Source organism: Piliocolobus tephrosceles, chromosome 7 (assembly GCF_002776525.5).
Source record: "Piliocolobus tephrosceles isolate RC106 chromosome 7, ASM277652v3, whole genome shotgun sequence".
Lineage (NCBI taxonomy): Eukaryota > Metazoa > Chordata > Mammalia > Primates > Cercopithecidae > Piliocolobus > Piliocolobus tephrosceles.
In genome coordinates, this window is record NC_045440.1 from 16,249,740 (window position 1) to 16,273,743 (window position 24,004).

The 24,004-nt window shown below is 42.1% G+C and overlaps 1 protein-coding gene and 1 pseudogene across 1 annotated transcript in view; both read right to left on the minus strand.

Moving 5' to 3' along the window:
• ASAH1 (N-acylsphingosine amidohydrolase 1) overlaps window positions 1-17,109 on the minus strand; it is a 28,477-nt gene extending 11,368 nt beyond the window's left edge. Inside the window, exons 1-5 of the mRNA XM_023216631.1 lie at window positions 16,754-17,109; window positions 8,013-8,059; window positions 3,807-3,897; window positions 2,273-2,359; window positions 171-249 (exon numbers count right to left, since the gene is read on the minus strand). Coding sequence (XP_023072399.1) covers window positions 171-249; window positions 2,273-2,359; window positions 3,807-3,897; window positions 8,013-8,059; window positions 16,754-16,831 — 382 coding nt within the window. The 5' untranslated portion in view covers window positions 16,832-17,109. The remainder of the gene's footprint in view (window positions 1-170; window positions 250-2,272; window positions 2,360-3,806; window positions 3,898-8,012; window positions 8,060-16,753) is intronic.
• A 4,292-nt stretch (window positions 17,110-21,401) lies between these two features.
• LOC111545657 lies at window positions 21,402-22,618 on the minus strand (annotated as a pseudogene).
• Window positions 22,619-24,004: the final 1,386 nt, after the last annotated feature.

Consider the following 24,004-nt stretch of genomic DNA (forward strand, 5'->3'; position numbering starts at 1 on the left):
CTTCCGTATCTTGATCTGAGTCCTGGCTACGTCCATGTATGCATTTCTGAAGCTTCACTGAGCTGTATACGTAAGACCTGTGCACTTGGCTGTATGTATATGACACCTCAATGGAAATTTGTAAAAGAGTTTAATTACTTTTTTTTTAAAAGCTTCTAAGTGAACTTTACCTAAAGGTATATCGGTAACAGCAGCGATACCCTTCATTTCCTCTTCAAAAGGGCCAGGAAAGTTGCCAAGTAGGCCAGGCTGGAAAACAAATATATTAATAAAAGCATTTAACCTAAAAAACTATTTTGAAATCTAGTTGACATATAATTTGTTCTAGATACTGCTATCACAGTAAGTGATAGGAGTTATTTTTTAAAGCATTTTTACATCGTGTAGTTATAAAAAGATTCTATATAATACTCAATATTGGGCCCCTATACACAGACTAGATTCTCAGATTGTTTTTCCTGCCTTATTTTTCCATCATTCTCCAGAGAAGGCAGGAACGAGAGTAACTCCACCTGGATGACCTAACCTGACCCACACCACAAAAACATCATAACAAGCACTCCTTGTCTTTCTGCATGAATTCACCCTCTAGCCATTGGCATATACCCTTCTTACCATTTCCTTCCCACACGCACGGAGATAAACCTGAACTAGTCTATCCACAACCTTGTGTCATGGTTAATGGCTGATCTTTGGCTAACATGAAGTAACTGCATTCTTAGCAAACCATAGACTTTAAGCAAATTCAGTGGTGGACATCATATATTTATTCTCAATGGCAACTACTAACATCTAGATCACAACTTAAGTTCACAGCCTTTTGCTAAGATAGTGTTTAAAATTCACGAATCTCATTTTTTTAACCAACTTGGTAATTATATGCAATGTCGCCTAAACGTATTACTTTTTTTCCCTAGGAACTCAAAGCACTGCCCAAGTGGAATGTTCCAGCCATTTAACAAACAAATGTGACTTAATGGGTATTTATTAAACACTTATTACATCCAAGCAATGATTCTCGACCACGGGAGATTCAGAAATATCTAAGGACATTTTTTGGTTGTCACAACTGAGGGGGTATTACCAGCATCCCTGGGTAAGGGCCAGGGATGCTGCTAAACATCCTGCAATGCACAGGACAGCCCCATGACAAAAAGATACCCACCCCAGGCTGGGCATCCTGAAATGTATAGGACAGCCCTGCAACAAAGAGATACCCACCCCAGGCCAGGCATCCTGAAATGTATAGGACAGCCCTATGACAAAGAAAATATCCAACCCAGGCCGGGCACGGCAGTTCACACCTATGATCCCAATACTTTGGGAGAACACTTTGGAAGGTTGAGGCGGGAGAATCGCTTGAGCCCAGGAGTTGGGAGACCAGCCTCGGTGACATAGCAAGCCTCTGTCTCTACTAAAAATTTAGAAAATTAGCTGGGTGTGGTGGCACGTGACTGTAGTCCCAGCTACGCAGGAGGCTGAGGCAGGAGGATCCCTTGAGTCTGGGAGATCAAGGCAGCTGTGAGCTACGATCACGCCACTGCACTCCAGCTTGGGCTACAGAGTGAGATGAGTGAGGTCTCAAAAAAAAAAAAAAAAAAATCTGCCCAACCCCGAATGTCATGAGTGCCCAAAATCTGCCATCAAGTGCAATGAGGATCCCTTTAACAGTTCTAGGGGCCAGGCCCTAGGGGTTTCATTGGTTCTGCGTAAACAAAAACGGGGCTGAGAAATGGAGTGAGAAATGGGAGTCTTTCTGCATGAAAGGATGAAAATGAAATAGTTTGGTGATTGCACAGAAACACTCAACCCAAATGAGTTTCGGGGTCAGAGCTACTGAGGAACTCTACAGAATACGGGGCCAAGCTGAGTATGTCATTTGGTCATAATTTGGTCATATCTAGAAAAAAAAAATCTCTGAATGTCCCTGAGATACCTAAGAAAAAAAACCAAGTCTTCACTAGTGAACTCACTCATAAAGGGAAGGAAACAGCATACTCCCAGATGAAGTACGTTTGTCTGCCCAGCGTCGTAATGTAGTCCCATCCTTTTACGAAACCATAATTTGCTATGCTGTTACCATAATATGACCAGTCCCCCAAATTTAAGTCCCTCTGAAGTTCTGACAGTAAGCTACATTCACGCAGATCTGTCCAAGTCCCTGCGAAGAGGTTGTCGAATTATGCCTTTAAATAAATACCAGAGCATTTTCTGATTTTTGTCTGTAATGTGTATGTGCTTAACATTTATTGTGAGAAATAATATTTCTTACCAATTTTTCATCCACTATCTGCATAACTTTTCCACTTGGGACGAATGTATTTACCATATTCTTCAGAGAATTCACTATAACTTTTAGCTGAAAAAAAAATAAAATGCTTACTAAAAGATACAATGAAATGCTGTCAAGATTACCTTTTGGCTTACCCGTATGTAGCTAAAAGAGAGTGCTATTTGACAATTTATATATATATATATATATAAAATATGTATATAAATATAGATATAAATATATATAAAATATATATATATTTTTTAAACAGAGTCTCGCTCTGTCACCCAGGCTGGAGTGCAGTAGCACCATCTCGGCTCACTGCAATCTCTGCCTCCCGGGTTCAAGGGATTCTCCTGCCTCACCCTCCCAACTAACTGGGATTACAAGCGTGCATCACCATGCCCAGCTAATTTTTGTATTTTTTTTTTTTTTTTTTTTTTAAGACAGAGTTTCACTCTTGCCACCCAGGCTGGAGTGCAATGGCATGATCTTGGCTCACCGCAACCTCCGCCTCCAGGGTTCAAGCGATTCTCTTGCCTTAGCCTCCCAAGTAGCTGGGACTACAGGTGTACACCACCACGCCTGGCTAATTTTTGTAATTTTAGTAGAGACGGGGTTTCACCATCTTGGCTAGGCTGGTCTCGAACTCCTGACCTTGTGATCCACCCGCCTCAGCCTCCCAAAGTGCTGGGATTACAGGTAGGAGCCACCACACCCAGCCTAATTTTTGTATTTTTAATAGAGATGGGGTTTCACCATGTTGGCCAGGCAAGTCTTGAACTTCTGACTTCAGGTGATCTGCCTTCCTCAGCCTCCCAAAGTAGTGGGATTGATTACAGGCATGAGCCACTGTGCCTGGCCTCAATTAATATATTAATACAGTAAGTCTAATTTTATCTTTAAAGTGAATTTGAGCCTTAATGATTTACATGAAAGGAGATAACATAAAGGGAAAGAAACAAAGGTAAAGTTTACAAAAAAGAACAAAGCCTACAGAGGAATGACCTCTTTTCCTCTACTGTCATTTATTGTATATGGCAGAAAGGTATCAAAAGCACAATTTCAAACCATTCTGTGGGTAATTTCATGAAGTGTTCTTTTAAAAATACAATAATAAAAGATTTAATACCGAATCTTCACAGTCCTTGGGGGAAAATAAATAAATAAAATAAAAAATATGGCCAGGCATGGTGGCTCATGCCTATAATCCCAGCACTTTGGCAGGCCAAGGCGGGAGGATCACTTGAGGTCAGGAGTTCGAGATCAGCTTGGACAACGTGGCAAAATCTTGTCTCTACTAAAAATACAAAAATTAGCTGGCATGGTGGCAGGTGCCTATAATTAGAGCTACTCAGGAAACTGAGGCAGGGGACTTGCTTGAACCCAAGAGGCGGAGGTTGCGGTGAGCTGAGATCGTGCCACTGCACTCCAGTCTGGGTGACAGAGTGAGACTCTGTCTCAAATAAATAAATAAATAAAAATAAAGAAGTAAAATAAAAAATAAATAAAAGATTTAAGCATCAGAGCATACCATTGGTGCCTTGTCAACCATCAATTCATGCCATCTTTTGTAGGGTGGTAAATCAAGATTTATGGTGTACCATGGAGCTGGGCCTCTGCACCTGTAATGAGAGGTGTATCATCTTGAAATGATGAAAGGGTTTTTTGTGAGGGTTAGATAACATCTATAAGGATATATGAGAGGCAGAGTCTTAACGACAGTGTCCAATCTGGTTACCCAAACCAAAGGTTGGAAAGAAAGTTCATTCTCTACCTAGTGCTTCTAGGTTGAGAACACAATGATAAATGGTCACAGAAATCTTGGAATAGAATGATCTAGTAGGGAAGGTTCATGTGAATTGGTTTTCTATGAAAAAATCAACTATGGCTTAAGAGCTCTAACCTGATTATCACTGATGCGAAATACCTACCATTTTTTTTTCCTCCTAAATATCTGCAAAGATTTAGTCCAGGCTCTAGACAATTCTCCAACTGGTTTCCAGTTTCAGAATTCTCTCAGTGAGTGTACCACACTGCCAAACCATTGTCTCCAGTGTTGACTTCAGGAAGATCGTCACCTTCTAAGCCCCAGAGTAGCAATATGTATTACCTTCCCATGACCCGCTTCGAGAACCTTCATGATTCTGTCAGCCATCCTCATCTTCCCTACTATATACCTCTTCTCTTCTCATTTTTCTGTACGAAGTCCAAGCCCGAGCCGTATTCTGTCATATCCTTTCTCCAGCTTCCTACTCTTTAACTTACATGCAGCAATTTCTGAGGACAAAGCAACATCCATGCACTTATCAAGGGAGGTAGGCCATATCTCTGGTGGATGAATTCTATAACTATTTTTGTTGCTATAGGAATATTATTTTCTGGCCCTTGTTACTAAACTGAAATAGCTTTTAAGGGTGTGCCATTTCGTGGTTTATCAGTATAAACCTATGCCTAAAAATAACCATCATCTGTTCCACTGATCTGCTCCTGAGACTGGTAGGGTGACTCTGGTATGTGCCACAATGACACCAGTCACCTAAATAGAAAGGTTATCTAGATTTATGTCCATAGCTGGAGATGGGTTGTTACCTAAGTCATGAACTGTGGTTCTATTTATATTTCCACTGTCATAAATAATCACTTCATTCTCTAAATAATGCTGTGTAACTGGGGGCCCTGGTACATGTATGAGATTTTATGAAACTGCTAACTAGCAGACATTCAGGTTGTGATTTAGACAAAAGAAAAGCATACTCAATTTTGGAAACGCACATTTAAACAAAATCACAGTGAATGAATTTTCTTCTTCTCAAAGTATTTTCAAGTTCCCCATTGTCTAGGAGCTGATATCTACATGAAATACTACAATACTTATATTCCAGAAAAAAGCTTTTCATCACAACAAATTAATTCCATTTCTGATGGACCATAATTTCGCATGTAAAATTTTGTCCCACAATTCAGTAAGTAATTATTGTTCCCCATATTACAGGCAGGTGTTACTAGCCTTCCCTCTCCCTTCAAGTGTGCACTTAGATTTCTATATTTAGTAGCACAGATAACTCAGCGGCCTGCTGGAGCAATGCATGTCGTCCCTATGAACTCCAATCAGCTGCCCCTCACCGCATAACACACAACCAACCCCAAATCATGCCTCTATATCTGCCATAAAGTCCCGATCCTTTTTCAGCCTAGGGTCTTCAGTAGGCTCATGGATCTCAGAGAGGCGATGAAGAGGGGATGAACGCAACACAACGGACAGACAATGAAGGGATGACAATGAAGCGGGGATAAGACCACACAGACCTCTCTACCATCCAAGCAGCGCTAAGTAGAATTTGAGAGAACTGGTTAATCTAATAAACAAAAGTATTTTAATAGCTAAAGCTTAGTCATAATCGCACATTTTACCTCTCGTTAAACAATCCTTATGGAAGGATTGGCTTCCATAACTTAGAATGTGGAGATTGGATCTTTCGGAAACAACAGCCCTTGAGCCTCATTGGAAAGGACTGTACCAGACGGTTCTTACTAGTCAAAATGCAGCAAAACTTCAGGGATTTGAGACTCGGGTGCATCTCTCTCAAGCAGAGAGAGCTTCCTTAGACTCTTGGACTTGGCAACCTATAGGTAACTAACATCGCCTGAACCCACATGGCTACCTGGGTCGCATGGAAACTAGTCCAAGTGACACAACACACACATTTACAAATAAGAAAGCAGGTGCTAGCCACCCAGTGAGCAGTGGGAAAGAAATGCTGAATGCGATTCAGATGGATTCAGGGGTGATCCGGTTATCAGTTCCTTTATCTCCAGCATTGGTTTGACTAGCCATGCTGGCCAAACAGGTTATCTTTTTCTTTCCTCATATTTGCCCATGGATGCTGCCCAAATCTATGCACTTAATTGAAAAGGATGATCTCACAGGACAGGACGACTGTTTGTCATTCAGAGGTATCTAAATACCACACTTATCTCCTACATCTCAAGATCCATTGATAAGAGTTCAGAGAGGAGAAGGATGAGAGTAAAGCTGAGGCTTTTATGTAGGAAAGCAGGCTGGTGTGGTAAAAAGTAACCTAGTAGAGAAATGAAGGCAAGGAAAGAAACGCACGTTACGTCTACGTATACATGTGTATGTGTTCGGGGTATATATGTATGTACATGTGTAGGTACGTATGTGCATATGTAGACACACACTCAAACGCACGTGACAATAAGGAATCAGTAAAATGCCCAATCAGCAAAGGTTTATGGTTTCCAATTACAGGGCATTCAATTTACAGACACATGTAAAGTGCACCTAAAAGAGAGTGGAAACGGCCTTAAACGTGGAAGGCACCTCATTAAATGTTCAATGAATTGGGCCAGTGAGACCAGCTGAAAGACACAATCAATCGGTAAGGCAGACATGTCACTGAAGGCCAGAAGGATGCCAGTGACGACAGAAAGGAAGACTTTCAGAGAGCAGGCCATTGAAGAAAGAGCTGGAACGAACACGGGCCCCGAACACCATCCAAATGGGTTACCTCTAAATTACTTCCTGCCAAATACTGGCCTCTTTCTACATAAAGGCGAGTAAGTCAAAATAATTTAGTTTATTACAGTTTCACGCCATCCGGGACAGAGGCTATTTAGAATACATCCTTTAGACAACAGCAGTACAACATATATAATTTGGAATGTTGCAGAAACTGAGAATGTCATCTTGGTATCACCTGACAGAGTTGTACTGTTTTCCCCTACAACCAGCGGGCTACTTTCAGCGAGAGGGCAGTGTAGGAGAGTAAGATCACCATCCCCTATACCAGTTCCTTCTTTTCTCTGTTCTGTACCCTCTGGGTCTGCGAGCTATTATTATTGCTTTCTCACAGGCCCATTTAAACACTGAGGATTTGCAAAGACCAAAATCTAGACTAAAAATATTAATGTTAAACACAGTGAATCATGACACTGGTCCTCCTCTGAGGTGTTCCAATCCTGTTCTGTCCTCGATAGCTCTGTTGTGCCAAGCTTTATTTTGAGAACGTATCACATATGGGGTCCTATGCTTTTTTGTTCCAAAATAATTTGGTGGTTTACAATCCAGGCACCACAGAGAATCACAGGTTATTTCAAATACAGCCCTTATATTTGTCACAGATGAGAAAAACACTTCGTGGTAGACAGAAGAATTTAGTGGAGAATGAAAATCCTTTTTTTCCTTTTTTGGAGACAGAGTCTCACTCTGTCACCCAGGCTGGAGTGCAGTGCTGCGATCTCCACTCACTGCAAGCTCCACCTCCTGGGTTCACGCCATTCTCCTGCCTCAGCCTCCCGAGTAGCTGGGACTACAGGCGCCCGTCACCATGCCCAGATAATTTTTTTATTTTTAGTAGACACGGGGTTTCACCGTTAGCCAGGATGGTCTCGATCTCCTGACCTCGTGATCCACCTGCCTTGGTCTCCCAAAGTGCTAGGATTATAGGCCTGAGCCACCACGCCTGGTTGAAAATCTTTTTCTTTCCGATGATTTTGATAGGCTAGCAATGGGCATTTGAATTGGAAGATACTTTCATATTTGTCCAAGATCTCAGCCAAATGCATAATACACAAACCTGAGAAACAAACCTCTGTCTCAGAATGGAAAACATGACTTAAGATTTTATTCACTACCATTAGTTTATGAGCAATTATTACACAGAGGAAAAACTTTGCAAAGGTCAAAGGGAGTTTTCATCATCTGATGTTTACTCACGTTGGTCCTGAAGGAGGATAGGTTGATTTTCTGCAGTCTTCTGTCCACTAAAAAGCAAAGAAAATTAAGTTTCAGAAAATAACAAATGCTTGCTAATGGAATAAGCAATTTCGAAAGTAGTTTATCTGTGAAGACAAAATCAAGTCTGATTTTGCTCTTTCATAACATTTCAATGCCTCTTAAAATTAGTCTTTTCCTTCCAAGAAAACTTGTAAAATCCTACACCATTAAGTAGATTTTCAGTTTCAATTCAATTTGCGAAAGTGCTAGGTGTTATAATTTGGCTCTAATATTGCAAATATATTGAGTAACAGACAAACGTAACAAAGCAGATGGAAAATGTTGATGTTAGAGAGGCTGACTTAGCACTAAAAGTAAATGACCTGACAGGATGTATTATCTGAACTTACCAGCCATGTGTATTGCAACCTGTCCTGGGATTTGCCTCCCAAACCAGATTTTCAGGGCACACAGCACAGGGCCCTTCATCATCTTTCTGTAACTTACCATCTCAGCCTCATCTCCTGACACTCCCCTTAGTATTTATGCAAGCACTTCCTATGCTCTCTTACCCTTCCAAGCCTGTGCCTGTGCTATTCCCTCTTGCTAGAATGCCTTTTCCTTACTGCTGGTTCTAACTTCCAAGATTCAGTTCAAGTATTTTCTTTCTTGTGAAGTCTTCATCTATCTTCCATATAAAAACAGTCATACCCTCATTTATACTCTCACAGCATTTGTACACATGCACGTCACCACGTTTATGACACTGCATTATAATCATTTGTTCATGTTCCTCATCACTACCAGACTGTGCTCCTTGAGGCGAGGACGGCCCCCAACACTGAGGTCACTGCCTGAGACAATGAATGAATGAGACTGTTTTAGGGAGAGTTGTCCAAGCTTAGTGGCAAAATAGAATCTTCTCCTAAACTTATCCAAAAAAGTCCACACAGATGTATGGTTCTTTTGTTACTCATTCAACGTATCAAGTGTATTCATCTCCTTTCCTCTGGAGAACTAGTACTGTGAAAGTAAAATAATTGTTTTAAAAAAGTACAAATCCAAAATAAGATAAAGTAGAGTAGGTAAGAAAACTCTTGGAACTGTAGCTTGAGCTCAGAAAATGTATCTGCTGCAAAGCCATGTAAGAATGGGGGTCTAGCATCTTGTTTTTACTTTGGTAACATGGGGAATATATAAAGTAGGTTGACATTACCTGTGATTCAAACATTAGCTGTCAAATTTGCCTTACCACAGTGTAAGTTTCTCATATATGTGTGGCTTTGTCTTAAAATTTTGGGTTGAATTCATTAAGAAACAATATCAAGTCTGTAGCAAAAGCTAATTTCCAAAGTCATTCATGTTCAGTAATAGTGGCTGGGGGCAGTTCTTGTTTAGAAAAACTTCAGTCTCAACTGTGAACTCGAAGACTGCAAAACTTCATAGCTACCAAGCCATCTAATGGCTCTGTCACAAGAGACATCAGGATATCCGACCTCTATTTCTGACAAAAATTCACAGAAATGATGATGGTTATATCCACAAGAGCAAATGAAGCTCATGGTTTACACTGCTGGTTCAATAACACATGTGAGATTCCAATACTTTCCATAAAGTACCTGAAAAGGAATACTGTAATAAATAACCATAAGCTTTAAACACCTTGCATGTTCACAAATTTTGTGAATTTGCTCAACTCAGCATTTTCTACTCACAAACATTACCACTGTCAATTTGTATATATCTTGGCAGATTCCATTTCAGGTTATACTGAATCACTATTTTCTCAACTTCTTTGAAAACATCCTCGCCTACAGTTGTTTTACACAGATGATTCAGAGGCTAACTCTTCAGTCACTTCAAACTTGGCACTGATCATCTAATAAATATCAACAACTGATCAGTTATCGGTACGTTGAGAGTCAGGAAAAATCATTCACATGCTTTGTTCTTTAATTGATATTGATGTTGCTCCCGAAAGTCCAGGACAAGGGTTCTCATTTAATGACATGTAAAATAATTTCATTTTCCCTGGACACAATACTTCTGCTGCTACAATTGAATACAATTTAGTTAACCCACCATTGGTAAAGGGCTTTCCTTATTTTGCTAATAAATGAGCTACTTAGAGACTTATTTGGGTTGCAGCTTAATTTTACTTTGTAAAATTTGTAAGTAAATTCTGCTGTGATGAGATACTCCGCTCTATATTTTCTTGTGTATCTGACCATTGTTTTCCTATGAGTTGGGAATACTGTGATGCGTACTTAATCCAAGTGCTTAACTTTATGACCATGTTGTGGACGTAAGACCCTGCTCCATTAGTGACTTGCAGAAAGTTACACAGCTGGTGACAGAATCAGAGTCAATGGCTTCCCCTGCTCTGTGGAACAGCTTCCCACAGAGATAATAAAACCAATGCCTCAATTTAATTCCTAACAATAATCTGCACTTAGTTCAGGGCTTCTGATGACTACTAGAATCAACTGGGCAAATTAATGACTCCTATCCCTCCCTCATAATTAAATTTGCACACCCTGGGTTCCAAAGCCAAAATAAACACCAAATTACAGGCACATTCCTTACTAGACAACTGTGAGTAAAGTTGAAAATGCTCTGTCAAGGATTAGAAGAGAATGTGACCTGCACCAGAAGTAAGAGCTAAAGAGCAAGCTAGCAACAATACATGTGGGAGTCTGAGGTTGATAACGACTCTTGGTTGCAATAAACAAACATGAAATTGGCATAGAATCTGATTGCAAGAAAACAGGATAAATGTGAGAGAAAATAAGAAAGTCAGCAGCTATGAGACTACAGTATTTCAGGGACTCACATGGCATGAACGTCTAAGTCATTTATGCAAAAAGGTTAGTTTTAGGGGTAGGGTGGAAAAAAGAGCTACTTCCTCACCCTCAAAAAAGAATTCTATAGGGAGACACAGTTTCAAAACCCATGAGTAGCCCTAAAACAGAATTATAATGAACTTATTTAATGTTATTTAAAGTTTCTTACTATTCCCAACTTTATACACACTTTTGATAACAGACAACTCTATTAAGGTAAGTAGAAACTTAAATAGATGACACATAAATATTAGAAACAGCCGACATGAACAGAGATTATGTGGTCGGGATGGTATACTATGTTACACCCTATCATAGGAAACAAAATCCAACTTAGAATCAATTCTTTCTAACCCTCTCCTCCCAGTCCCTCTCTTTCTCTTTCCCTCTCTCTCCCTCCCCTTCCCTACCTTTCTCCCTGCCCCCTAGTTGTCTCCTCAGAGTGGAGAGAAGTGGTAAAAATCTGATGTTTCAATGCATGTGAAGCTCTCTGGGCCAGATGCAGTGGCTCATGCCTGTAATTCCAGCACTTTGGGAGGCTGAGGTGGGTGGATCACCTGAGGTCTGGAGTTCAAGGCCAGCCTGGCCAACATGGCGAAAACTCGTCACTACTAAAAATGCCAAAATTAGCTGGGTGTGGTGCATGTGCCTGTAATCCTAGGTACTCGGGAGGCTGAGGTAGGAGAATTGCTTGAACCCACGAGGTGGAGGTTGCAGTGAGACGAGACAGCACCACCGCACTCCAGCCTGGGCGACACAGCGAGACTCCGTCTCAAAAAAAAAAAAGAAACTCTCTGGAAAGTGTTTTTAAAAGACTGCTTGGGTCAGCAAATTCTCTAATTTTTCTGGTTATTTGATAGAAACTTAAGCCTCTTTGTCCTCCCCACTCATTAAGAGAAACTAATTACAGAGCTACTGAACGTAACGTTCTAAAAAACACAAAAATATAAAGACAATAGTATTTCATTAAGGTCTCAATGAATGCTCCAGACCCTTAAAAAATGGCATAACTTGTACAGCTCCTTAAAATATTTGAGCCCTACAGAATTAGGAGACCCTCAATGAAATGTATGCGTCTAACAACGAACTTTCAAAGTCCAGAAAGCCCTTGTGTGCTTGTCTTATTCAAATACTCAGAAAGAGACAATGAAAGATAATCTAAAATGATATACCTCATGTCAGTTTTCATACCCATCAGAAGCCAAACAACCCTAGCAAGACAATTTTTCATTCAGTTTTTGAATTCATCAACAACTATTTTCAGACAAGTTTTTCCTATAATGTCCTCTTATGTACAACTCAGCAGAAACACGGAATACGAAGAGGCAGGTTTCTTATGTGTATAACAAGTCACATGAGCTTGTAAATATTTTCACTTGTCTTCTGGGCTTTGATGCGATGGCATCCTATTACACTACTGATATTTAAGTCAAAGGAATGTGAATAAACCCTCCATTGAGAGGAAGGACCTCATCTATCTCGTTGGCTGATGCATTCCCAGCATTTAGGAGTCAGGCACATCGTAGGCAAGCAGTATTTGTTGAATAAGTGAACGGATTACACCTGTCTCTTCCTTCTTTGGGAGAAGTAGGGAAAAGCAGATGAAGCACAATAAATTCCTGGGCCAGATGCAGTCTATGAGATTTCTGGCAACTGTGTGAAAATCATTGCTAAAGCTGATTCAATAGCTAATGTCAACAATGCTGACATATGCCATTAACTCATATGAAAAGCTGATGTATAAAAATAAGTTTACAAGTTTACTTCGGCAATTAATTACTAAGCCATTATGTTTCATCTTCACACATCTTTTTTTTTTTTTTTTTGAGACGGAGTCGCTCTGTCACCCAGGCTGGAGTGCAGTGGCCGGATCTCAGCTCACTGCAAGCTCCGCCTCCTGGGTTTACGCCATTCTCCTGCCTCAGCCTCCCGAGTAGCCAGGACTACAGGCGCCCGCCACCTCGCCCGGCTAGTTTCTTTTTGTATTTTTTAGTAGAGACGGGGTTTCACCGTGTTAGCCAGGATGGTCTCGATCTCCTGACCTCGTGATCCGCCCGTCTCGGCCTCCCTAAGTGCTGGGATTACAGGCTTGAGCCACCGCGCCCGGCCTCATCTTCACACATCTTATAAGTGGGTCAGACTTATTACTGAGAGCAGCCATCTCTCCCCTCTAGTTCCTTTCCTGCTGATCACCCTCGGCCTACTGCAAGTGATTTTCTGCCCCCAACACTGCTCTGGCTGAGGTGACCAATGACCTCCAGTTGCCCAGTATCATACTACTATTGACATCTCAATAATATTCAACATAGTTTACCCGTCCTAGTCTCTTCCCTGAGCTTCCTGTCCCACTTAGTCTTCTGTTTTGTTTTGTGTGTGTGCGTGTGTGTGTATGTGTGTCTGTGTGTGTGTGAGGTAGTTTCGCTCATTGCCCAGGCTTGGCTCACTGCAACCTCTGCCTTCCAGGTTCAAGCAATTCTTCCGCCTCAGCCTCCTTAGTAGCTGGGACTACAGGCCTGAGCCACTATGCCCAGCTAATTTTTGTATTTTTAGTAGAGATGGGGTTTCCCCATGTTGGGCAGGCTAGTCTCAAACTCCCGACCTCAGGTGATCCACCCGCCTTGGCCTCCCAAAGTGCTGGGATTACAGGCATGAGCCACGGTGCCCAGCCTGTCCTGTTTTAACTTAGGCAATTTCTCCTCTTCCTGACACATACATGTGCAAGTTACTTAGCCTTTGCCTAGTTCTCTTTTCTTCTCTTTCTCTAATCCTCTTTCTAGGTGAGTTCATCTGCTCCAAGGGCTTCAAATAACATCATTATGCCAATGACTCTCAGTGCTTCTCTTCTGAGTGCCAGTACGAGTGGCCTGCTGAATGTCTCTCTGCCACCTGAAATTTAACACATACCCCAAATGAAAACGATCCCCATTCTTTAGCCCCCAAGCTTTCCCTTCCCCACGTTCCCTGGCACTGAGGCCACCATTCGCCCAGTGAAGCACTTCGGTAATGTGCAAGTCACGCTGACACCTCACTCCCTCATCCTTACCCAATCCTTCCTTCTGCTCATTCGCCCTCCTGACTTTTTTCTAGAACATCTACTTCTCTCCCTCACCCCTGGTGCCACCATCCTTCATTGCACCCTGTTTTCTTTTCTGGACCAGTCTCCTCACATCTCCCCTTGCTGCCCTCCAATCCAGACTCATCTTTTTAAAGTGAAAATGTTATCTTGTCTAAAACCATTTAATGGCCTCCCATTGGCTGGTTCCAGATCCTCCCATTTTTTAGGATACATTTCTGAATCCTTAGTAAGAGTCTACAGAACCCTGGATGACGTCATCTGGTGCTGTCTCTGCAGACATTTCTTGTGCCACTCTCTTCACCATCATCTCTTAATAGGCTCCTACAAAATTCAATAATGATGGAAAACTCAGGAGGACCTTAACGTATGAATATTGTGAAAAGCCTCAAAAACAAACAAAAAAGCCCTACAGATGTTCCAAATCAAATGACTTGTTTCCAATTTAAAGCCAGCTCTCATCTTTCATATTTACCAAAAGTAGTTTTGAAATATCTTTTGTTACCATGAGGCGATAGTTTATCATATAATGACTCCAACCGAAAAACTGCTTACTCTTCTCAGAGAATGAATAAACGGAACTTCTCTAAGGTTCTAAAGGTCCTTCGGCCCATGGATCCCAGGATTTTCCAGGCCAGTAAAAAAAATTAATGAGGCCTTGGCACAGGAGGGTCCAAATTTTTATTCTGTCAAATGGAGATGTTAAAACAAAACAAATTTCATGCCCATAACATCTACCTCTGCCGTTAGCTGATTTTTAAGAACATGTTAGTAACAATGAAATCTGGAAGTCCATACAATCAGAATAAACATTAACATTCTAAATTAATAATTTTAGTTTTGCATTCTTATTTTTCTAATTTCATTGAAAACAGCTTCCCCAACTGACACCAGTGGCCAGACTAGACTTTGATAATCGCTGTTCTAAGTAACAACTATTATATTCATTGAGAGGTTGTTGATTCTTCTTCTGAAAATAGCTATCAAAATACTTTTGCTAGAATAAATAAAGCTATTAGGAAAGAAGAAAAAACAGCCTCCAACACCTGAAACTGCTCTGAGTCCCACAGCTATACCTCAACATTATTATAAGCCCATCTGACAGAGTCAGGTAAGCTCTGTTTTCCTCCTGGACATAAACAATCTCACAGAGAGCTACCTCGGATAAGATTATTCCGAGACGTGACAGAAAGACAAAGCAATGCCACTTGAGGATTTTGTCTAAGCACAGACAAAAAACAAGGTCACCTGCAACGCACAAAACACCAAGCATCCCCTTCTCTTGCTAAGTAGAATGGCTGTTGCTTCATTAGTGATAGAAATGCCCCACTTTCTTTATTTTTCCTCTTTTTTTTTTTTATTATACTTTAAGTTCTAGGGTGCAAGTGCACAACGTGCAGGTTTGTTACATATGTATACATGTGCCATGTCGGTGTGCTGCACCCACCAACTCATCTAACAGCATTCTATCTACAGCAAAGCCCGGTTCCTTAGTCTTACCCCAAATCATGCAACCAAAGTTCAAATCCTGTAATGGGTTTTTTTCTATAACCCACCGTCGCTCATGGTGTGTGTTCTCATTTGCCTCAAAGAACACTAAACCCAATTTGTTCAACTCATAGAGTGTTCCTACTGGTGGTCTCTGAATGAAGGGCCCTGACAGTAGCAAAGTATCAAACCCTTTCAAAATTCCCGTAATACCAACTACCCTCAAGCAAATTAATTCCCTACCCACGGTAGAGCAATTTTATTTTACGGCCTTTCAATCGAGTCCGCATATATGTTCTGTGCATATTCCTATTACAAGAAAAACTGTATATACTATTCTGGATTCTACTTTTATCTGCTAAACATTATATCAATTTTAATGGCTAAGTCATATCCCAACATGATTTTAAAGAATTTCTCCTTACTGGTATAAAAGAAGAGAAAGTACATCTTGCCTCCACTTTCAATAACCTACCTAAGCTATTCAAGACCATCTCATATCCAGCCTCAGGCCAGATGCGCCAGGTTCCTACTTATCCGGTCTGTTGGCAAAGACAAACGCAGTCTGACTGCTTTATAAAGAAATGAATTATGAAAGAGTACTAGTGTTAAGAGTACTCGGGCGTTAGGCATGTTCAGTAAACAATAGTGTAACCTCTGGCTAAAGATTTTCTCTCTCTAGGTCTATTTCCTCTTCTATGAAATAAAAGAGTCACGCTAGTCCCTCACTGTCTCTTGCAGTTAGGAAGTCCGTGGCCCTGTGACTTGCTCGTGGGAAAGAGCCACGGGACAGGCGATCCCATGACTTGGGTGCAAAAGGCCACAGGGGGCCCTCTCGGCATGCCCTGGGCTGCTAACACCGCCCAGGCTTGGGACCACTCAGCGATTCCCAGGGCCCTGCGGTATCCTGAGCTGAGCTCCTGAACTTCTTCGGAAGAAAGCACTTGGCCATCAGGCAGTCTGTCCTTGATTGAGTAATGCACACAGGTCTACCGGAACATTTTATCTAAACAGTTCAAAATGCAAGAGCCTGGAACTGGTTATTCAAGTACACTCACTCAAATTTGCGAATATGCGAATCACTCCCAGGTATCCTGCAGACATTAGGATTTCCTTTCAAGGTGTTCTAGTTCCATCCAGGTAGCACCGAATCAACCGAGGACGGGGTTCACCAGCCCGCTTTGCACCCACATCCCTGTGCGCGAAACCACAGACCCCCGAAAAGACGCTGCCCAGCACCAGGTGTTCGTCGTCCCCGCCCGCCCCGCCACACCTGCGCCTCCATCCGCGCCCGCACCTGCACGCCCCTCTCCGCGCCTCGGCTCAAGCTCACTCACCGGCGGCGCGTGCTGCGCGACAGCACAGCTGACGGCGGCAGCCAGGAGGACTAAGGCGAGGCGACTCCGGCCCAGCATCGCTCCGGGAGCCAACGCCACTCCTCGGACGCCAGCAGAGGCAAACAGAAGAACCTCCTGCACCGGGGGCAGGCCACGCCCCGCTCCGCCGCGTGACCCGCGACCTGGGACCGCACCATCCCAGGCAGTGGGGGAGCATTCGGAGGAGGCGGGATTCGGAGGAGAGGACGAGGCTTTTCAGTGCCATGAAAAGGGTGGCGTAGAGACAGAGAGCGCCTTCCAGGCTGGGGAGGGACCAGCAGGAGAGTCGCGCTCGCCCCTGGCGCGTGGCCTGATCCATCGCCCCCCCCACCGCGGGCACTGGTCGGACCGAGCCGGAGCCCCGCCCCGTGGGTGGGGCCGGGAGCTTCACTCGCACAGCTTCGGCGGGGCGCCTCCGGCAGGCGGGTGCATCCCGGCTCGGGTATTCGAGTGTCCTCGGTATCCACGAAACGGATCCAAAGAGTCTCAACACCAATGTAACATACCACCCTGACCCATGTTTGCCCTCTGAGGAAAGCGGGCCCGAAATGAGTTGAGTTATTCATCCCCACCGCGGAGTCAGGGACAAGGAGCAGTTGAGTGGCCGAGGAGGAAGAGAGAAATGAATCCACTCGGGTCCTCCAGGCTGTTGGTTACCCACTTGGGCTTTCACAGCAGAGCTGCCAAGTCCCAGAATTGAGGCCTCGGTGAAAAGCGCGCTTAGACTTGGGGAGGAGGCCAGGTGGGACCCGCGAGGCTTATCTCCCATCCAAACTCTGCCGTTCATTAAGCGGCTGCTTTTCCTCTTAACTGGCGAAGGACTCAGGTGGGCGGGGCAAAGCTCAGCCTGGGAGGAGGCGCAAGCGAGTAGCTCGGCAGGGAGACTCGCTTGGCTTACGTGCAGCCCGTGGACGCAGTCGCGCGGGTAGGTGAACGGGTTGGATTTCAAAATCCAGCAGGAAATCCTGCCCTCTGAGTTGCACTTCCTGATTGAAACTCTGAAGTCTCAAGCAGCATTGTTCTAGTGCTTTGATGAACCTCAGCACGCTACCGAAATCTCCATATAGTTTTTTTTTTTTTGAGAGAGAAAGGACAACAAATTGCAGTTTTATCCATTTGTGTTATTTCTTTAGAAAAGTCAGCAATCTTTTTGTTGGAGGTGGGGAAATGAGAAGGTGTTTTGTTTTGCTTTTTTTCCTATTTTTTTTTTAAAGGGGGAGTAGATGACAGTGTTCTCCTTAAGGAGGAAGTTTGACTTTTGAAACATACTACATGCTTAAAACACATTTGAGTTCCTGCATGAACAGTAAGCTAGCAGATGGTAGAAATATTCGTTATTAATTCAAAAAATATTTACTGCGGACCTACAATGTGCCAAGCATGTCTCCTGACTCTGGGGATAAGCAGTGAACAACAAAAAGACAAAGTTCTTCCACCCTGAGGCTTATATTCTAGGTGAGAAAATTACATGGGATGTTAGTGACAAATGCTGTGGAGAAAAAGGGGGGGGGCCAGAAGCATCAAATGTGGAGATCAGAAGTGGTAGTCACAGTTTTAAATAAGAGGGACAGATAGACATGATTAAGGACGTGAAGTTTGAGCAGAAGTTTGAGGGAGGCCAGGAAGCTAGTTTTGTGTGTGCCCAAGAAAGAGTATTCTAGGCAGAGACAGCAGCTGTTAAAAGGCTTAAAAGGGAGAATGTGCCTGGCATGTTCAGTTACAGCAGACGTGTGTGGGTCTGGCACAGAAGGAACAAGGGGAAAAGAAGAAAGAAGTATTAATAGATAAAGTAAGAGAGTTAAGGAGAGCAGGGCAAATTCTGTAAGGCATTCAGAGCCAGTTCACTCCAGAAAAAACATGTGTAATGTTGAATACACGTGTTAAATGTTGAATCTATTGAATTACCTTGGAGCTTAAAATAAGTGTGCCAAGAAGAAGAGGATTCCCATCTTTTAGTTGTTATTACTAAATCAAATAGCTATTTGATTTGAAGATCATTCCTCTTCAGTACTCTTGAGCGCGATTTAAACATGTCACCGAGCATATTTTTCCCTACAAGAGGATGTTAATTGGTGATTAGGTAGTCTAGCAAAATCAGTTTATGGAAAAAATTTGTGGATTGGCATACTATTCTTAGGCACCACTTTCGTAGAACTATGCATCTAACTTTCAAAGGCCTATTATATACTGATATTCTTTTCAGATAAAATGTAAATCTACTTCCCTAAAATTAAACCATTTTATGCATGTCTTTTTTTTGAGACGGAGTCTCGCTTTGTCGCCCAGGCTGGAGCGCAGTGGCGTGATCTCGGCTCACTGCAAGCTCTGCCGCCCAGGTTCACGCCATTCTCCTGCTCCCCGGTAGCTGGGACTACAGGCGCCCACCACCACGCCCGGCTAATTGTTTTGTATTTTTAGTAGAGATGGGTTTCACTGTGTTAGCCAGGATGGTCTCAATCCTCTGACCTCGTGATCTGCCCGCCTCGGCCTCCCAAAATGTGGGGATTACAGGCGTAAGCCACCGCGCCCGGCATGTCTTTTTTTTTCTTACACATATATCTATTTTTTTTTGCCTACACCATTCTTTAATACTAGAAATATACAGAAAGTCAAGGCAAGCTGTGTGTAGGAGACTTTGCAGTGGTTTTTGGCATACTGATCTGTTCACAGAAAATGATATTTAAATGTACAAATGCACGATTATATCCATGGAAAGGGTGGTTCAATACTGCAAAGAAGCATCAAGTTTAAGACTTGGATAACCTGTTTAGCGTGCAAGAGTCAGGATATATAATCAGATTGTTTATGGAATAGCTGAAGTTCTTGGCAAGCCGTGGACTTCCTAATCTCCTACCTAACATTCCTAGGTTCCTGAGGTGGAGCCTTGATTTAAAAGCATTGCAACCTAGCCACCCCACCCTAAATGAAACCTGTAACATATAACACCACATTACTTGGAACAGGTTTGACTTGATTTAGTAAAACTGAATATACAAAAATGTGTACTAAAAGGTCAAGAGATATGGAAATAATGTTTCAGTTTGAGAAATAAACATTTTTTAACTTTATTGACTTTTTTATGAATAAGGAAGCTTTTTATTTTACAGGTCTTTGTGGGAAGAAACAAATCACAAAAGCAATTAAGAGAGCTCAAATAATGGGTAAGACAGAGCACCTCAACAACTGAATTGAGCTAGCTGAAACTGTGCTCATTATGCTTTGTCAAGAACTTTAATTATCTCTTTACAAGGTTTATGCCAGTTACATGCAAGGATCCTGCATATTTCAGGGACCCTAACGTTTATAACATCAGATATCGGGAATAAATTCTATCACATTGCCACCAAGAAACTTTTTTTATAGTCAGTGCTTGTGTGATGCCAATACTGACTCAAAACCTTTGGATAGAAAAGTGTTTCAGGAGTGACGTAAAGAATGACACTTCCCCTTCATATCAATCAAGGTTCATTAAGCAGATCGCTTATTTAAAATGTTAACTCATCACATTTCACATATGTTGAATAAAAGTGGTTCTGTACGACTGTCATTATATCTGGTCCCCAAATAGCTCATACAATACACCATTCAACTGAATGGAGTTAAAACTGCTCAGAATGATTTTCTAACTAGCAAATGTAAGTATGCCTGGTTAAGAGATCTTCCCTTTGTAGAAATGTTACATTGGGATGTATAGTGGTGCTGTCAACAGGAGGACAAAATATTCCTAGACAAGTCTATCCTCAAACCAGTAGTGTCTTTTACATAAAAAGATGATTTATATCTAATAGACACTGAAGGTGATAAACATGTATGCATATATGTATCAGTTCTGAGTTCCACTGACCTGTCGCAAACACACTGGATTACCAGGCTTGTACTGTACTCAAAATTATGGATTTGCTAAATTTCGGGCAAAGGACTCCAAACCAGGGGAGAGATTACTGTTTGTGTTGGGTTATAGTTGCGTAATAATTAAGGCTGCCAGATTTAGCAAGTACAAATGTAGGACAAATTTAAATTTTAGATCATGTTTTGCAAATTTATTGCGTGATATCCAGCATTCTATGTGGCAACTCTAGCCATAGTGTACTTCTAAAAAATTATCACTTAAGGAGAATTTTAATGACTCAGATAAATTTTCATATAAATTCCTTCCCACGTTGTGAAAATAAGGCTATTCTTGCTTTTCTGATACTTTTGTTTTTTAATTGAGATGGGTCTCACTGTGTTGCCCAGGCTGGTCTCTAAATCCTGGCCTCAGTCAGTCCTCCTGCCTTGTCTTCCCAAAGTGCTGGGATTATAGCTGTGAGCCGCTGTGCCTGGCCTCACTTTTCCAATTCTAAAGAATGTGTCTGCGTAAGCCTTTCCCTCAACAACTTATTGAAAGGTGAAAAAAGGTTTGGAAATAAAAGCATCTGATATTCGAAAAAGTACTTTGTAAAATAAATGCACTAAGACTTATCTGTGGATTACTGCAAACAGGTGAACATAGTAAAAACAAATGAACTTACCTGTATTACTGCAAGTAGCTCAACCTAGTAAAAACAATAAAAATGTTTGGCTTTACCCATCAGCCAAATAAAAAAATCTCCTTTTAAGGTTAAAAGGATCAAAATGTGGGAGACGGTGAATGTTCACCAAAACCTTCATCTTTTTCAGTCTCTTCAGCTGTTTCTGGGCTGCTCATTTTGGATGCTTTTTTTTTTTGGTTACTACTATCAGTATCTGTTTTAGATGGTTCGTGTTGTGTGTCTAACAGCCATGATCTCTCTCTTTTTGTTTTTTGAGACGGAGTCTTGCTCTGTCGCCCAGGCTGGAGTGCAGTGGCGCGATCTCAGCTCACTGCAAGCTCCGCCTTCTGGGTTCACACCATTCTTCTGCCTCAGCCTCCCGAGTAGCTGGGAGTACAGGCGCCCGCCACCACACCCAGCTAATATTTTTATTTTTAGTAGAGACGGGGTTTCACCGTGTTAGCCAGGATGGTCTCAATCTCCTGACCTCATGATCCACCCGCTGTGATCTCTTGAATTGCCAGCTAAGTCTAAGGCTTTATGCTTAATCATTTGTGGTGTACTAGCTGGACTAGCTTCAGGAATGTCAGTGTGTTCTACCATTAAGTTCAGATTGTCTACTACAGCAAGATAGTGGTTGTTGTTACAGCTACCTGTAGAAACATGTCTAGTTTTTAGACATAACACATGAATGAAGAAATTTAGATTCTGGAAAAAAGGTCCGTAATGCTTGACAAAGAAAAATGTTCTGACGGTTTTTGGATTCTCTTCTCTTGTGCTGCCTGACTCTGGGCTCATCTCCTTTTTTCAATTTCTCTTTTTAATCTGTTTACATCCTTTACTAGTTTATCTACTGCTTGTTCACTGTGTTCCACTTTTTTGCATATACTCTTAATTCCTCTTGTAATGAAGCATACATTTCATTTATCTTATGTACCTCCTTTAAGGATCCATCTTCAAAAAATTTAGAGCTGTGTGTTTGTACTGCTCGGCTAAAACCAGCGGACATACAGGAACCTGATACAGTTTTATAACCTGGTTGTTCACACATGCCCAGATTGGCAACCACTGAAGGTACCCTGTGAAAAAGTCATTTTTGAGGTTTATATAAGGCATGTTCCAGTCGATGAGTAGAGCAGCTTTCTGTTATACTTGGTGTTCATAGCGGAAAAACAAGGTCTTGGTTTGAAAAATGCTCCTGCAAGTTTTTGTGAAGCAGTCTGCCTCTAAATGTCATGATCTGATCTGCCACATTCTTTGTGACATTTGATATTTTCTTCAGTGCTTGCTTATTTACTTCACCTGAAGAATTATCAAAGCTAACTCAGACCACCGGCACCAGTCTCTGAGTTCCCTCCGTATTTATTGATCATTACCTCAGTATGTATTGATCATTATCTTTACCATCTTAGAAAAAGGGAAGTGACAGGATAATAGGATCATAGTAGGGAGAAGGTCAGCAGTAAGACGTATGAATAAAGATCTCTGTGACATGAATACGTTTAAGGAAAAGTGCTGTGCCTTGATATGCAATATGCAAACATCTCCATAAACCTTTTTAGTGCATAAAGAGCAGCATTGCCGCTAGCACGTCCCACCTTCAGCCCTAAGGCGGTTTTCTCCCATCTCAGTAAACAGAACATACAATTGGGTTTTACACCGAGATGTTCCATTGCCCAGGGACGGGCAGGAGACGGATGCTTTTCTCTATCTCAACTGCCAAGAGGCCTTCTTTCCTCTTATACTAGATCCCCTCAGCACAGACCCTTCACGGGTGTCAGACTGGGGGACGATTAGGTCTTCCCCTTCCCACAAGGCCATGTTTCAGACTATCACATGGGCAGAAACCTTGGACAATACCTAGCTTACCTAGGCAGAGGTCCCTGCGACCTTCCGCACTGTATGTGTCCCTGGGTACTTGAGATTAAGAGAATGGTGATGACTTTTAACCAGCAAGCTGCCTTCAGGCACTTGTTTAACAAAGCACACCCTGCACAGCCCAAATCCGTTAAACCTTGAGTCACCACAGCACATGTCTCTTGCAAGGACAGGGTTGGGGGTAGGGTCACAGATTAACAGCATCTCAAATACAGAACAAAATGGAGTCTCTTATGTCTACTTCTTTCTATATAGACACAGTAACAGTCTGATCTCTCTTTTCCCCACACCAGTGGGTTACTTAATTTTTTTCAAGGCTTAATATATGTAAAATGTATTCTGAGTTTCAAACAGGTTTTTGTTCAACTCTTCAGGAAGGGATCTAGATAATAAAAGATGTTTAAAAATGGAAACTCAGAAACCATACAAAATTATTGTTTCTTTTTCTGTAGCAGCTTTATCACACCAAAAAAGATAATGTTTTATTTTTAGTTCTCTTATTTTCTTGAGACAGGGTCTCTCTCACTTTGTCACCCGGGCTGGAGTACAGTGGTACAGGAGAACAGCTTGAGCTTCAACCTCCTGGGCTCAAGCTATCCTCCCGCCTCAGCCTCCTGAGTAGTTGAGATTACAGGCACAAGCCACCATGCCCAGCTGATTTTTTTTATTTGCAGACAGGGTCTTCCTGTGGTGCCCAGGCTGGTCTCGAACTCCTGGGCTCAAGTGATCCTCCCATCCTGGCCTCCCAAAGTGCTGGGATTACAGGCATGAGCCACTGCGCCCAGCTTGTTTTATTTTTAGATGATAAAAAATCATCACCTTC